The sequence below is a fragment of the Dendrobates tinctorius genome, unplaced genomic scaffold, assembly GCF_039654945.1.
Source record: "Dendrobates tinctorius isolate UK_male_01 unplaced genomic scaffold, ASM3965494v1 ptg000391l, whole genome shotgun sequence".
Classification (NCBI taxonomy): Eukaryota; Metazoa; Chordata; class Amphibia; order Anura; family Dendrobatidae; genus Dendrobates; species Dendrobates tinctorius.
Genome location: NW_027362057.1, coordinates 167,555 through 183,164, shown reverse-complemented (window position 1 = coordinate 183,164; position 15,610 = coordinate 167,555). Strand labels below are relative to the sequence as shown.

The window sequence follows — 15,610 nt, the reverse complement described above, 5'->3', positions numbered from 1 at the left end:
GCCACCAAAGACTCAGTGTACGAAGCCAGAACTCAGCAGCTCCTTGCAGTGTGTAGTGGTGTTGGTTCTCCAATACTGCAGCTCAGCTCCTGAGCATTTTGCAGCATTTACGGGGTAAGACAAAAGGTGACTCCACCCATGTGCAATACAGCCAGGATTGATGTGGTGCTCCTGATGAAAAAGTCTTGTACTTTGAAACACGTTGAGAATAAATCCACAATTTAATGGCTACATGGTCTGGATCCTGAATTATTCAGCAGCACAGATTAAATCCACATTTACCCATTATTTTTATCTCTGGTTGGTCACGAGTGGAAAAGTGGATCTGCAGCAGTGGATATCTTTATAAGCTTGTCTTTTGGCTCAAATTGGTGAGTACAATTTGATCATAGTAATCATTTTATCCTTGATAAGACCTTATTGCGCTATTATTCTCCAGCAGCACATATTGGATAGTCACAATTATAAAAGACTCGTGTCCACAGACTCAATTAATCAGTCAGACTCTAACCTCTACAACATGGGCAAGACCAAAGAGCTTTATAAGGCTGTCAGGAACAAGATCATAGCTGGAATGGGCCACAAAACCAAACATAAGGTGCTGGGTGAGAAGGAGATAACTGTTGCTGCAATAGTAAGAAAATGGATGAAATACAAAATGACTGTCAATCGCCTAGAAATCTGGGGCACCATGCAAAATCCCACCTTGTGGGGTATCCTTGATCATGACGAAGGTGAGAGATCAGCCTAAAAGTACACAAGGGAAACTTGTCAATGATCTCAAGGCAGCAGGGACCAAAGTCACCAAGAAAGCCATTGGTAACACATTACACCATAAAGATTTAAAATCCTGCAGTGCCTGCAAGGTCCCCCTGCTCAAGAAGGTACATGTGCAGGCCTGTCTGAAGTTTGCCAATGAACACCTGGATGATTCTGTGAGTGATTGGGTGAAGGTGCTATGGTCAGATGAGACAAAAATTGAGCTCTTTGGCATTAACTCAACTCGCCATATTTGGAGGATGAGAAATGTTCCCTATAACCCAAAGAACACCGTCCCCACTGTCAAGCATGGAGGAGGAATCATTATGTTTTGGGGGTGTTTCACTGCTAAGGACACATGACTACTTCACCGCATAAATGGGAGAATGGATGGAGCCATGTACTGTAAAATCCTGATTGACAACCTCCTTCCCTCCACCTGGATATTAAAAATGGGTCATGGCTGGGTCTTCCAGCAAGACAATGACCCAAAAAATACAGCCAATGCAACAAAGGAGTGACTCAAAAAGAAGCAAATTAAGGTCATGGAGTGGCCTAGCCAGTCTCCAGACCTTAATCCCATAGAAAACTTATGAAGGTGAGTTGAAGCTCCAAGTTGCCCAGCGATAACCTCAAAATCTCAATGATTTAGAGATGATCTGCAAAGAGGAGTGGACCAAAATTCCTCCTGACATGTGCGCAAACCTCATCATCATCTACAAAAAACATCTATACATTTATATAATTTATGCAATGTGATTTTCTGGATTTTATTTTTTATATTCTATCTCTCAATGTTAAAATGAACCTACCCTTAAAATTATAGACTGTTCATGTCTTTGACAGTGGGCAAACTTACAAAATCAGCAAGGGATCAAATAATTATTTCCTTCACTGTATATATTTTTCTTTTCTGTCTGAAAAATAAAGAAAATGTATCATCTTTAAGTTGAGCTCTTTTAGAGATCATTTTCTCTTCCACTTGCTTAAAAGAAACCTGTCAGGTCCCCCATGCCACCAACCCAGCAGCAATCACTTATTTATGAGTAAATTCCCTGCCTAAACATCCCTGTATAACGTTTTTCAGTACAAATGAGGAATAAAAAAAGCATTTTTATAATGTCCTCGTTTGCTATGCTAATGAGGGCTTTGACTAGTCAATGAGGTATTAGTTGCCCCAGACTAGTCAGCAGTCTTTACGTGTTATCACACCCCTGTGGGCATGATATCATCATTTGCAGAAGCTGTCGTCATCACTAGCCCCGAAAAATTTCACGCACACACATGCCTCACATTTTGCACAGACTGCGTATGACAGAAAGACACCTTCTGAACTTCCAGTCATGTGCCGTTTGCCCTTGAAGATGGGTGTACACTTTCAGGCTTCAGAGGTGCGCACTTTGCATGTCCAGAAGTTTAGAAGATGGCTCCCAGTCATGTGCAGTGTATGCCTCTGAAGCCGCGAAGCGCACACTTGGCTTCAGAGATGCAGTGAAGCTGCCGGAAGGAGCAGAGAGCATGCGCCAGATTTGCATGATCGTGGATGAATCCGCTTGTGCAAATTATGTTATTATACCCACAGAGGCATGATAACATGGAAAGCGGGCCGACTAGTCTGGGGCACCAAACGCCCCATCGATTAGTAAAAGCCTTCATTAGCATAGCAAAAGGGGACATTGTAAATGCTTTTCTTAATTTGTACAGAAAAATGTTATACAGGGATGTTTAGGAAGACAATTTACTCATAAATAAGGGAATGCTGCTGGGTTAGAGAGCATGGGGGACCTGACAAGTTCCCTTTAATTGTTCACAACGGTGAAGCCAGGACATGTTGTACATGCATTTCTCCTTGAAAGCTTGAGAAATATGGATCGTTCAAGACATTGTTCAGAAGGACAGTGTTGTTTGATTAAAAAGTTGATTGGAGAGGGTAAAACTTCTAAAGAAGTGCAGACAATGATAGGCTCCTCAGCTAAAATGATCTCCAATGCTTTAAAATGGAAAAGCCAAACCAGAGACATGTGGAAGAAAACAGAAGACTACCATTCAAATGGATGGAAGAATAGCCAGAATGGCAAATGCTCAGCCAATGATCAGCTCCAGGATGATCAGAGACCGTCTCATGTTACCTGTGAGAACTGTGACAGTTGGAAGATGATTGTGTGAAGCTAATCTCTGAGCAAGAAGTCCCAGCAATTAAACAAAAGACATGTACTGAAGCGGAAACAATTTGCCAAAGAACACATCAATTGGCCTAAAGAGAAATGGAGAAACATTTTGGGGACTAATGAAAGCAAAATTATACTTTTTGGATCCGAGGGACACAGACAGTTTATCAGACGACCCTCAAACTCTGCATTCAAGCCACAGTACGCTCTGAAGACAGTGAAGCATGGTGGTGCAAACATCATGATATGGGCATGTTTCTCTTACTATGGTGCCGGACCCTATTTACAGCATACCAGGGATCATGGAACAGTTTTCATATATTAAAATATTTGAATAGGTCACGTTGCCTTACGCTGAAGAGGATATGACCCTTGATATGAGTGTTTCAACAAGACAACGACCCTAAAACACACCAGTAAACGAGCAAAATCTTGATTCCAATCCAACAAAATTGAGGTTATGGGATGGCCAGCCCAGTTCCCAGACCTTAATCCGATACAATACTTGTGGTGTGACATTAAAAATGCTGTTTCTGAAGCAAAGCCAACAAATGACAAAAAATTGTGGGATATAGTCCAATCATACTGGATGGAATAACAGTTGACAGCAGCCAGAAGTCGGTTGATTCTATGTAACATAGATGTGAAACAGTTCTAAAAAACTGTGAGTATACAAAAAAATATTAGGTTAGTGATTCTCAGGAATGCTAAATCCACAAAAAAAGAGTGCTTAGTGCGAGTTTGTAAAGACAAATACAGACACTGCTATTTTTTGAACAGCCCAATGTTCATTTTTTGTTATTTTCTGTAAAGTAATTAAAAATGATATAGATTTCTCTTCATGTTTTGAATTAGAAAACTGTGCAATTTTCCCAATGCATGGGAATAAAAACTAGTATAAAGATTTTGCGATTAACTCATGTATTGAACACACTGCTATTATTTTCAACACTACTGTAGGTAGATCTTCACAGTTTATACGCTAAACACGCATTTCATAGGGCCTAGCACTATGCTAACGGTCTATTTCTACGATTATTCCTAATTATTTTAACTTTGTTTGCTTTCGTTCTACTATTATAGCTATAATAATTTGCTGCTGATGTGTATTTTTTAGGGTCTCCCAGTTCAATTCCTACGCTGCCCCTCGCAACGTCTCCTAGATCGAATAATCCGGCGCTATAGTGAAGTGATTGATGCTGGCAGTGTCTATATGACGCACCTGACAGACAAGGACAGAATGAGGTTGCTGTATACACTCTCAATTAACATATATCCAATTGTTTTACAGGTAAGATTTAGTTATCAATATAGGATCATTTATGTCTTACCATATCAGGCTGCACACGCTGAAAAATCATGTTGTGTGGGTTTCACTTCCAAATGCTGATGCTGACCAAATGCAGAAGCGTGAATAAGATAAATAAGATCTATGGCTGTGATTTATCAAGACCGTCGATTTTCACACCCGTCTTGATGAAGCGCCATGGTGGAGTGAGATGCTCCTGATTCATTAAGAGGTGCATGCCTCTTTTTGAATCATGAACGTCTGACAAATAGTGTGCGCCTACATACACCGCGCCACGACTCTTACTTCAGTCTGTCAATGGAGTAAGATTTCTGGCAAAAGGAATGAGAAAGATTGTCATGAATTATATGAACTGTGGCATCACGCCCCATCGCACCCCTGTCCCACACAAGCTCTGCCAAACAAAATTTAAACAGCTAAAAGTCACAATTTTTTTTGCGCAACTCTGAGTTTCGCAAAAATGTTATGAGTTTTCAACGTTTTTTATGCCAGTTATTCTGGCGATAAGTCTACAAAGAAAATTTTTCAAGCTTCTATCTTGGACTGTATGATGAATAATAGGAAATAAGGATCAGCATTTGACCTCACCTAGACAAAGTTCTGCTCTTCCCTGGACTGACATGTGTAAAGGTAGAAACCACGGGACCAATTTTCTACTTAGTCTGATGAGTCTGATAATGCTAATCCAACTCTGTTCACACTCTGGTTAGAATTTGATCATAGTATGATCCTATTTTAGCGGATAAGGAAAAGATGGGGAAAAAAAATCTCCATTTTCTTCATTCTATTAGTCCGTAAAAATCGGACCGCACTCAGATGTCATTCAAGTGCGGACCGATGTTTTTGATGGATCCATTGACTTCCATGACCTACTGCGATCTACATACTTAAATACTGGATGCCAATCATGCATGCTGCAATTTTGCTTTTTTTAAGTGTGCACAACCCCTTTCAATAAGATTGGTCCGAGTATGATCCGATGTTATGTCTTCTTCTAAAATTCTCTCTTGCTACTTGCCCTCCGTTTCATTTGTGTGATTAGCAAACCTGTCTTAGTTTTATTTGTTACATGTGACTAACAATATATATACTGTATGTATGTGTTTATATATATATATATACAGTATGTATATACTGTATATATATACAGCTCTGGCAAAAATTAAGAGACCACTGCAAAATTTTCAGTTTGTCAGCTTTTTCTCTATATAGGTATATTTTTGAGTAAAATATGAATTGCTCTATAAACTACTGACAACATGTTTTCGAATTTCCAAGCAATAAATTTTGTATTTATTTTCAGAAAATGAGAAATGGTCAAAATAACAAAAAAAATGCAGTGCTAGCAGACCTCAAATAATACTAAGAAAACAAGTTCATAATCATTTAGAAACAACGATACTAATGTTTTAACTCAGGAAGAGTTCAGAAATCAATATTTTGTGGAATAACCATGATTGTTAATCACAGCTTTCATGCGTCTTGGCATGCTTTCCACCAGTCTTTCACACTGCTTTTGCGTGACCTTATGCCACTCCTGATACAAAAATTTAAAGAAGTTCTTCTTTGTTTGATGGCTTGTGACTATCCATCTTCCTCTTGACTACATTTCAGAGGTTTTCAATGGGGTTCAGGTCTGGAGATTGGGCTGGCCATGACAGGGATTTGATGTGATGGTCCTTCATCCACACATTGATTGACCTAGCTGTGTGGCATGGTGCATTGGAAAAAAAACAGTCCTCAGAGTTGGGGAACATTGCCTGAGCAGAAGGAATCAACTGTTTTTCCAGGATAACCTTGTATGCTGTTTGATTCAAGTCCTTCGCAAAGATTAACCTGCCCAATTCCAGCCTTGCTAAAGCATCCCCCAGATCATCACCGATCCTCCACCAAATTTCATAGTTGGTGCAAGACACTGTGGCTTGTACGCCTCTCCAGGTCTCCGCCTAATCATTAGATGACCAGGTGTTGGGCAAAGCAGAAAATTAGACTCATCAAAGAAGATTACCTTACTCCAGTCCTCTATGGTCCAATCCTTATGGTCTTTGCAAACTTCAGCCTGGCTCTCCTTTGCTTCTCATTGATGAAAGGCTTTTTTCTAGCTTTATAATAATAATAATAATCTTTATTTATATAGCGCCAACATATTCCGCAGTGCTTTACAGTTTAAAAGTTTCAAAACACAAGTCATAAGTAACAACATTAACAATACAATACTTAAAGCAAAATAAGACGAAATAAGACAAAATAAGATGACCCTGCTCGTGAGAGCTTACAATCTACAATAAGGTGGGGGAGATACAGAGTACAGGTGTGTATTTACAATGGTGTATTTATAATGATGGTCCAGCCATCTTGAGGGAGTGAAAGATGGATGGAGATAGTGAATGGGCTACACACGCACCCTTACACATAGAATGACTTTGATTAATGAACGTGATAAGCCACTCTGAACAAATGTGTTTTGAGGGATCGCCTAAAACTGTGCAAATTGTGGTTAGTCCTAATTTCTTGGGGTAGAGCATTCCAGAGGATAGGAGCAGCATGGGAGAAGTCTTGGAGTCGGGAGTGGGAGGTACGGATTAGTGCAGAGGTTAGTCGAAAGTCGTTTTCAGAGTGCAGCGATCGGCTAGGCCGATAGACAGAAATGAGGGAGGAGATGTAGGGGTGAGGGGTGAGAAGTTGACCCCCTTACCCGCTACCTCTCCACTCACTCCCTCCTAGACCCTTCACAGTCCGGCTTCCGCCCCCTACATTCGACTGAAACTGCACTCATGACTTGAGCCCAGCCTCTAGGAGCCTGTTACGAACTGTTCTTGCCATGCACTTCACCCCAGCTGCCATTTGCCATTCGTTTTGTAGGTCACTTGATGTCATCCTACGGTTGCTGAGTGACCTTCGAATAAGATAACGGTCATTCCGGTCAGTGGGGAGTCATTTTTGCCCTCTACCGGTCTGTAGCTTTGTTGTCCCCAAAGTCTGCTGCTTGACCTTGTTGTAATTGACTGCCATCTTAGAAATTTTAAGGATGGAGGCAACATGACGCTCGCTGTATCCCTCTGCTAGTAAAGCCAGAATTGAGCCCTTCTTTTCCTCACTCAAGACTTTTCTTTTCAACTCCTTTGGCATGGGTAAAAGTTGTTTTTCCATTCCTATTACTTTTGGGATATTACTAGCACTTGTTTTGCCATCCAGCTTGTCCTATTGCAAGAGGATTGTGAACACCACAGCAGGGTTTTTTTATACTTTCCCTCATTAAATGAAATTTTGGTTCAGTTGATCACTTAATCAGAAGCACATTAAGTAGAATGAGGTGTACTCTGAAGGAATTCAACTGACACTGGAATGGAATGGCTGTCAGACATGAAGAGAAGCTGATTTTTAGAAAATTGTACAGTGGTCTCAAATTTTTGCCAGAGCTGTATATATATATAGAGATGAAAGTTTAGAGGGACGGACGGTTCTTGGTAGTTTTGCAGTGGTATGATACCCCTTCCATTTCAATATGATCGCTTACACGGTGCTCCTTGGGATGTTTAAAGTTTTGGAAATCATTTTGTATTCAAATCCGGCTTTAAACTTCTCCACAACAGTATCACGGACCTGCCTGTTGTGTTTCTTGGTCTTCATGATGCTCTCTGTGCTTCAAACAGAACCCTGAGACTATCACAAAGCAGGTGCATTTATACAGAGACTTGATGACACACAGGTGGATTATATTTATCATCATTAGTCATTTAGGACAACATTGGATCATTCAGAGATCCACAATGAACTTCTGGAGTGAGTGTGCTGCACTGACAGTAATGGGGACGAATAATATTGCACGCCCCACTTTTCAGTTTTTGACTTTCCACAAAAATGTAAAATAACCAATAAATTTCATTCAACTTCACAATTGTGTCCCACTTGTTGTTGATTCTTCACCAAAAATTTATATTTGGTATCTTTATGTTTGAAGCATGATATTTGGGAAAAGGTTGAAAAGTTCCAAGGGGCCGAATACTTTTGCAAGGCACTGTGTATATATATATATATATATATATATATATATATATATATATACTGCTCAAAAAAATAAAGGGAACACTAAACAATCCAATGTATTGATTAGTGTTCCCTTTATTTTTTTGAGCAGTATATATGTATATATATATTTGTAACACGTCTGCAAATGGCCCATGTTCTGTATGTTAATAAGAGCATTACCATGGATCATTTGCTGACATAAAGGGAGTAAATGTAGGATTAGAAATAATAATGACATTGTTGTAATTTAAGGCCTGTTTCACACTTCCGTTATTTGTCGTCAGTCAAAATCCGCCAATTTTAGAAAAAATGGATCAGCCCAAAAAGGGGCGGATCCGTTTTTTTCCCCCCATAGACTTACATTAGTGGCAGATCTTGACGACTGACAGTCGTCCGTCCCACCCGTTTTTTGACGGATCCGCCAAGATTTTAGCGGCTCCCGGGCGGATGAGACGGACAATGCAACGTTTATTTGCCTTGACGGTCGCTATTTTTAAGTGCGCTTGCCCGGAAGCTTTACTCCGGGATTTTTAACCATGAAATGCTGTTCCAGGAGCGGCAAAAAATTCTGTCTCTCTCTCCTGTTTCCCCAGCCTGCGGTTCTTTAAAATGCAGACTTCGGCGGATCTGTCAAAGCAACGGTCCGGTGGCACCCGCTGGTGTCTCAATGGCCACGGATCTGTTCTCCGCCTTTTTCACGGATTGCAACTGACTGAAAAAACGTAAGTGTGAAACAGGCATAAGGGGCCGATTAATCAAACTGTTTGTGGCGGAGTTGTGCAAAAATAATTATTTTTGTTGTTTTCACGGAGCTTTAACGGAGCTTTATGGAACATGAAAGGAGAAGTGGTTTGACTACATCTAGAGATGAGATTTGCTGTATCCTTTCAATGGCGTGTGCCTCCTTACGCCACAAAACATGAATGGAGAGCCCAACAAATAGGCTCTCCATGCATGTCATAACTGTCACACAGCCGAGACACATGCAGCTGCGGCACCAAACAGCTGATCAGAAGGAGCGATCCAGAAAGCCGGGTTCCCTCTGCAGCTTATTCAGTAAGCGCTATAGCTTGCCGCATAATCCCTAATTCAATCAAATTTGCTCATCTCTAGTTACAACCACCCATCAAATTAATACAATTTCTGGAGAGGTGTAAGGAGGCACACACCATTGAGAGGATACACCAAAATCATCAAGAGGTGTGCTCCTTTTAATTTAGCATCAACAAAGCCATTCATTAAAGAAGCACTCCCATCACAATTTTTATCCTCTTAAAATACTGCAATCATCATATTATGCTAGCACTGTGTACTTACAATTGCTCATTTTTCCTTTCTACCCAGTTAATTATTTTATTTTCCATTAGGTTTATGACATTACAACCATAAAAACAGACTAGCTGAATTCTTCTAAACTCTATAGAGAAACAGGAAGTCTTTTTTCCCTGCATGAGTCATCCCCCTCATCGACTCCTGACCCAGCTGTTCCACTCCTCGCCCCCTGCCAGAGATTTTGCAGTGATGTAGAATTGTAGTTCCTATGTTCACTCATGCAAGAAAAAAAAGACTTCCTATTTCTACATACAGCTTAGAAGGATTCAGCTAGTCTGTTTTTAGTCATGTCATTAACTGGGTAGAAAAGCAAAATGAGCAATTGTAAGGACACAGTGCTATATAATATGATGATTTCAATATACTAAGAGAATGAAAACTTCGACAGGAGTGCTTCCTTAAGACTGGGGTGAGCAGCGCCAGTCTTAATAAAAAGGCCCTGTGTCTTCAGCCATAGTAGTTCAAGGTAATCTTTTAAGGTAACAAATTTGATTTAAAGACATACTCTAGCAACACACCAAAAATCACTTTGCTGTGTTGGAAGTCTTTCACAACATGTGGCACACCTCTAATTTTTGGGGACATCAGGATACTACTAACAATTATCCCATCTGATTGTGAACATTCACCTCACCTTTAGTTGTTAAGCAATCATTTAGAAATTATATTTTTGAATATGCTGTAGAACAGTTCTACTAAAAGAAAAGTATAAAACGTTTCCCCATAAAACATTTGCATTTAATACTGCTACCACTTACAAAGCTATCTTTGAATACCTTCTGTGGAAAAATTGAAAATAACGAGAAATGAGCAGTTCTTGAATAAAGAAGAGCTTTATTTGATTATTACTGTGATACAATCCCACAATTCTAAAACTCCACTTCATGCTCCTTTGTCAAAATCCACATGTTGGTCAACCCTGTCCACACCATCAAGTTTTTTATAGTCATATATTCAGCATTCTATATTTTACAGCATGATTAAATGTTAATTCAAAATTAGGGCATATTCACATAGCGTCTTTTTTCTGTGGTCAAAAACATTTTTCAAACAGAAAATGCTTAAGCAATTGCTCTTTTTCTCTGGGGTTTTATAAACCTGAAGCATCATTTTTCTTTGTCTTTTGGTTGTTTTCTGAGCACTTTTTAAATATTTTTTTCCACTGGCATTTTTAGCTTTTTTTTTCTATGTTTTTTGGGTCATCTTTTTACTGATGTTTTCCAGACATTATTTAAGATCATTTAAACAATGAAGAAAACACTAACGTTCTTTTAAGCAAAAACATGTAAAAACAGAGATGTCCAGCCTCTTCAGGGCGACTTTCAAGCCTTCTCACTGACATCTATTCTAATGTATTGAGTGTCCTAATAATGGAAAATGCCAGAAGAATGTACGGTACTTTAGTTTTTATAAACATTTGGATTTTTTTAAACCCTATAGCATTTAAAACAGTTCAAAAGCCTGAACATTTGAACAGCATGACATTTTCCCATACAATTTAATAGGAACATTCTTTTTTTTATTTGTTAGTGCTTTTTCTGCCAGTTTTTTCAGCGGACCCGTTGACACAACATTAGAAGAACGCAGTGTGTGCATACTATTCTATAATATATTAGCATCTTTCTAAGGACTCTGTCTTCACAGAGTGACTGCTCAAACCAAGCGCAGGTGCTCGGTGCACCCTTGGTGTGACCAAACATTTAAGTGCACCTTCCCACCTACTTGTTATTCTTCTTTCATCACCTCCCATTCTTTGATTGACAGTTCTGGCTTCATTGAACCAGAGAAGGGCAAAAATGGATGGAAATCAAGTAGATCGGAAGATGAACTTAAACCTTTGGCCACACAATGATGCACCAAGGGCCTGTAATTGGTTTGAACAGTCATTCTGTGCTGATAAAGTCCCTTTATGACAGCACTATTTGTACTCTAAGGCCGGGATCACACACAGCGAGATACGGCCGAGTCTCGCAGGTTAAAACCAAGCTCTGGCGCCGGCACTCCGGAGCGGAGCGGGCAGCCGCCCAGCAATACATGGAGCTGCACGCTCCGCTCCGGAGTGCCGGTGGCAGAACTTGGTTTTAACCTGCGAGACTCGGCTGTATCTCGCTGTAGTGTGACTCCGGCCTAAGGGCTCATACTCACTTGTGAGAAATTAAACGGATTGCACTCGGACCAATGTTATTCAATAGGTGACATCTCATTTGCAAGTTTTTTTCTCAGCCGAAATCGGACAGAGAAAAAAAATCACAGCATGCTGCATATTGCTGCATTTCTCTGACGAGACTCGCCAATGCAAGTCAATAAGTGCGAGAAAAAAGTCAGACAGCACTCGCACCATGTAATTGCTGTCCGATTTTTACGCACCGGTGTCCTTCATATGCAGCTATACAGTAAAATCACACTGACAGGTTATAATACAAAAGCTAGAATACATGTATACACATAGAATAGCTATATATATATATGTCAGTGGCACACACATACAGTATATATATCTTTATATTTCATAGAGAGATACATAGTAGAATAGCTGGTAATTCATCTGTTGGCTTTTGTAATATCATTGCAGAACCCGACAGGACAGGAGACATGATTTACATACAGTAAACCATTGCAGAACAGTTAGATTTATACATGTGACTAATAGTGTTAGTAGTGTCTGTGTGTAAAATTTGGGACCTGTATGTATTTAAGAAAATAATGTATTCACAGGAAAAAATTGCGTGGGCTCCTGCGCAATTTTCTGCTCCAGAGAGGGAAAGCCAATGACTGAGGGCAGATATTAATAGCCTAGAAAGGGACCATTGTTATTGCCTCTCCCTGGCTAAAAACACCTGCCCCCAGCTGTTGTGAGTTCATTTTCCCCTTCACCATTGAGGTCTGATGAACTCCCTCTTCTGTTGAAATAAGGTAGTGAGGCTGATTACCAAGCACCTGAGCAGGATGATGATGACTGGGTGACTGGAATTGCTGACTGGATATAAGGCAGCCGACGCCCTTCTGCCTTGCTGGTGATTTCTCAGAGGAATTCTAGGAGACCAGTCTGATTCCTGCTCCTCAAAAGCTAAGTTTTCTGCTCTGCTTTTTGCATTTGTGTTTTGGATTTGTTTTGCCTTGTTTTTCTGGATTTCTGCCTTCCCTGCTGGGGTGAGCTGAATTCCTTTTTGCTCTGCCTTCAGAAAATACCTGAGTACTGATATAGTCTTTTTGAAGCCTAGCGTCTTCAGGGCTTTTTTCCCTATCAGTCTGTTGGCTCTTGTTTTGATAGGGTTTTGGCGGATTGCAGACAGCAGCTTTTCTATCCTGTCCTATTTAGTTAGCTTGGGCCCCATCATTTGCTCAGCCTATCTTTCTATCTGTGTGAGTGGATTTTCATCTTGCTTCACCGTCATTATATGTTGGGGGCTGCCTATTGCTTTGGGGTCTGCTCTGGGGCAGTTTAGATTTCCCTTTCTGTCTTTAGGCTATTTAGTTCTCTGGCTGTGATTGAGGGGTCACCGTAGGAACCCCCCACGGCTACTGCTAGTTGTTGTTGATAGGTTCAGGGGTCTGCAATCCGATAGCTGCCAACTTCTCTGGTTTTCTGGACTTAGCTAGTATTTCTGTTTTTGCCTCCTACGGTGACTCATTCATAACACCCAGCCACCCCAGAAAAGGCACATTATTATTATTATTATTTACTTATATAGCGCCATTAATTCCATGGTGCTGTACATGAGAAGGGGGTTACATACAAAGTTATAGATATAGTTAGCAGTAAACAAGTTTCCACAACAAATTTAAAATGACAAACTGGTACAGAGGGGAGAGGACCCTGTCCTTGCGGACTTACATTCTATGGGATAGCGGGGAAAAGACAGAAGGTCAGGGGTGCAGCAGCTCTGGTGGTGATGAGGCGGCAGCTCAGGCGGTGGTGAGGCGGCAGAATGGTTATTGCAGTCTGTAAGCTTTCCTGAAAAGATGGGTTTTCAGGTTCCGTTTGAAGGATCCGAGGGTGGTGGATAATCGGACATGTTGAGGAATGGCATTCCAGAGGATAGGGGATATTCGGGAGAAATCTTGGAGGCGGTAGTGTGAGGAACAAATAAGTGTGGAGGATAGTAGGAGGTCTTGGGAAGATCGAAGAGTACGTGAGGGAAGATATTGGGAGATTTGTTGTGAGTTCATTTTTCCCTTCACCATTGAGGTCTGATGAACTCCCTCCTCTGGTGAAGGAAGGTGGTGAGGCTGATTGCCAAACACCTGGGCAGCTGGATGGTGACTGGGTGGCTGGAATTGGGGACTGGATGTAGGGCTGCCGACGCCCTTCATCCTGGCTGGTGATTTTCCTGCTGGATTCTTGGAGACCAGTCTGATTCCTGCATCTCAAAGCTAAGTTTTTCTGCTCTGCTTTGTAATCTTCAGTTTTGTTTTTGTTTTGCCTTGTTTTTTGGGAGTTCTGCCATCCCCAGCCGGGGGTGAGCTGAATTCCATTTTTGTCTTTGATCTGTTGATCTTTTGCTCTGTCTTCAGAATATACCTGAGTGCTGATATAGTCTTTTGAAGCCTAGCGACTTCAGGGCCTGTTTTTCCTATCAGTCGGTTGGCTCATTTTTTTTTGCGGATGGCAGACAGCAGCTTTCCTATCCTGTCCTATGTAGTTAGCTTGGGCCCCATCATTTGCTCAACCTATCTTTCTATCTGTGTTAGTGTTTTCATCTTGCTTCACCGTCATTATATGTTGGGGGCTGCCTATTGCTTTGGGGTCTGCTCTGGGGCAGTTTAGTTTTTCCCCTTTCTGTCTTTAGGCTATGTAGTTCTCCGGCTGTGATCGAGGGGTCTAGGGCACTGTAGGAACCCCCCACGGCTACTGCTAGTTGTTGTGGATAGGTTCAGGGGTCTGCAATCCGATAGCTGCCAACCTCTCTGGTTTTTCTGGACTTAGCTGGTATTTTGTTTTTTCCTCCTTCGGTGACTCATCATAACAGAGATTAGTTCAGAGATATAAGGAGGGGAAAGGTTGTGGATGGCTTTGTAGGTCAGTGTTAGTAGTTTGAACATCTGTGAGATGCACGAATTCTGGCACTTAGCCTCTCTCATCCCACTGCTGTGTAGCGGTGGCATATGGGGTAATAAGGGGTTAATGTCACCTTGTATTGTAAGGTGACATTAAGCCCGGTTAATAATGGAGAGGTGTCAATAAGGCACCTATAGAAGGAAAAAGAATCCAGCCCCAAGTAATAAAATCAGTTTCCTTTAATCAAATTCGGTAAAAATACAAAATGGGCTATAGGACATACAGGTACCGGGTATACGTTTATATAAATTTTTGCAATAGAACAAATTAATGTGGATCTATGGGGAGGTGACAGAGAGAGAAGATTCCATGATAAAGAAGTCTTTTGGATATACTGGTTAAATACACGAGTTCCATTAGGTTTAATCCTTAAAAAGGAATTAATGTTACATTATTGATTTCTTTTGTATGTGTGTTTATCGGTAATATATCAGAAAGTCCAATTTCAATGTTTTTATTGTCAAATTTTTTTTAGATGTTACACCTGTTGTGTCTTTCTGTAAATTGATTTCATGCCTGTTCACAACTAACTGAGTCTAAGAACACATGTGTTCGAAACGCGTTCAGTATAGACAGGCACTCTTTCACGGGTATACCCGGTACCTGTATGTCCTATAGCCCATTTTGTATTTTTAACGAATTTGATTAAAGGAAACTGATTTTATTACTTGGAGCTGGATTCTTTTTCCTTCTACATGTGCATCTACAAGGCGTCTGGTAGAGATGTGAATCCGTGCTCAAGATTTCTTGTAGTTAAAAGAAACTCGCCACAAAAAGGTGAGCTGAATTTACCTTTTTTTTTTCCTTCGATTAAGACACCTATCCATTTTTAATCTTATAGTATGAAAGGGTTAATAAAACACACAGACATTAAGAATAAAGTATTTTAATGAAATAATTAAACGCACTGGTTTCCCATATTTATTAAACTCCTAAACTCCCAATCCAAGTAAA

General features: G+C 40.5%; 1 protein-coding gene across 2 annotated transcripts in view; it reads left to right on the top strand.

Annotated features, from left to right (window-relative positions):
* The window catches only part of DIPK2B (divergent protein kinase domain 2B), a 162,824-nt gene that overhangs the window by 125,887 nt on the left and 21,327 nt on the right, over window positions 1-15,610 (top strand). For both annotated transcript variants that reach the window (XM_073563493.1, XM_073563492.1), the window contains exon 3: window positions 4,045-4,218. In XM_073563493.1, the coding sequence (XP_073419594.1) occupies window positions 4,045-4,218 (174 nt within the window). The remainder of the gene's footprint in view (window positions 1-4,044; window positions 4,219-15,610) is intronic.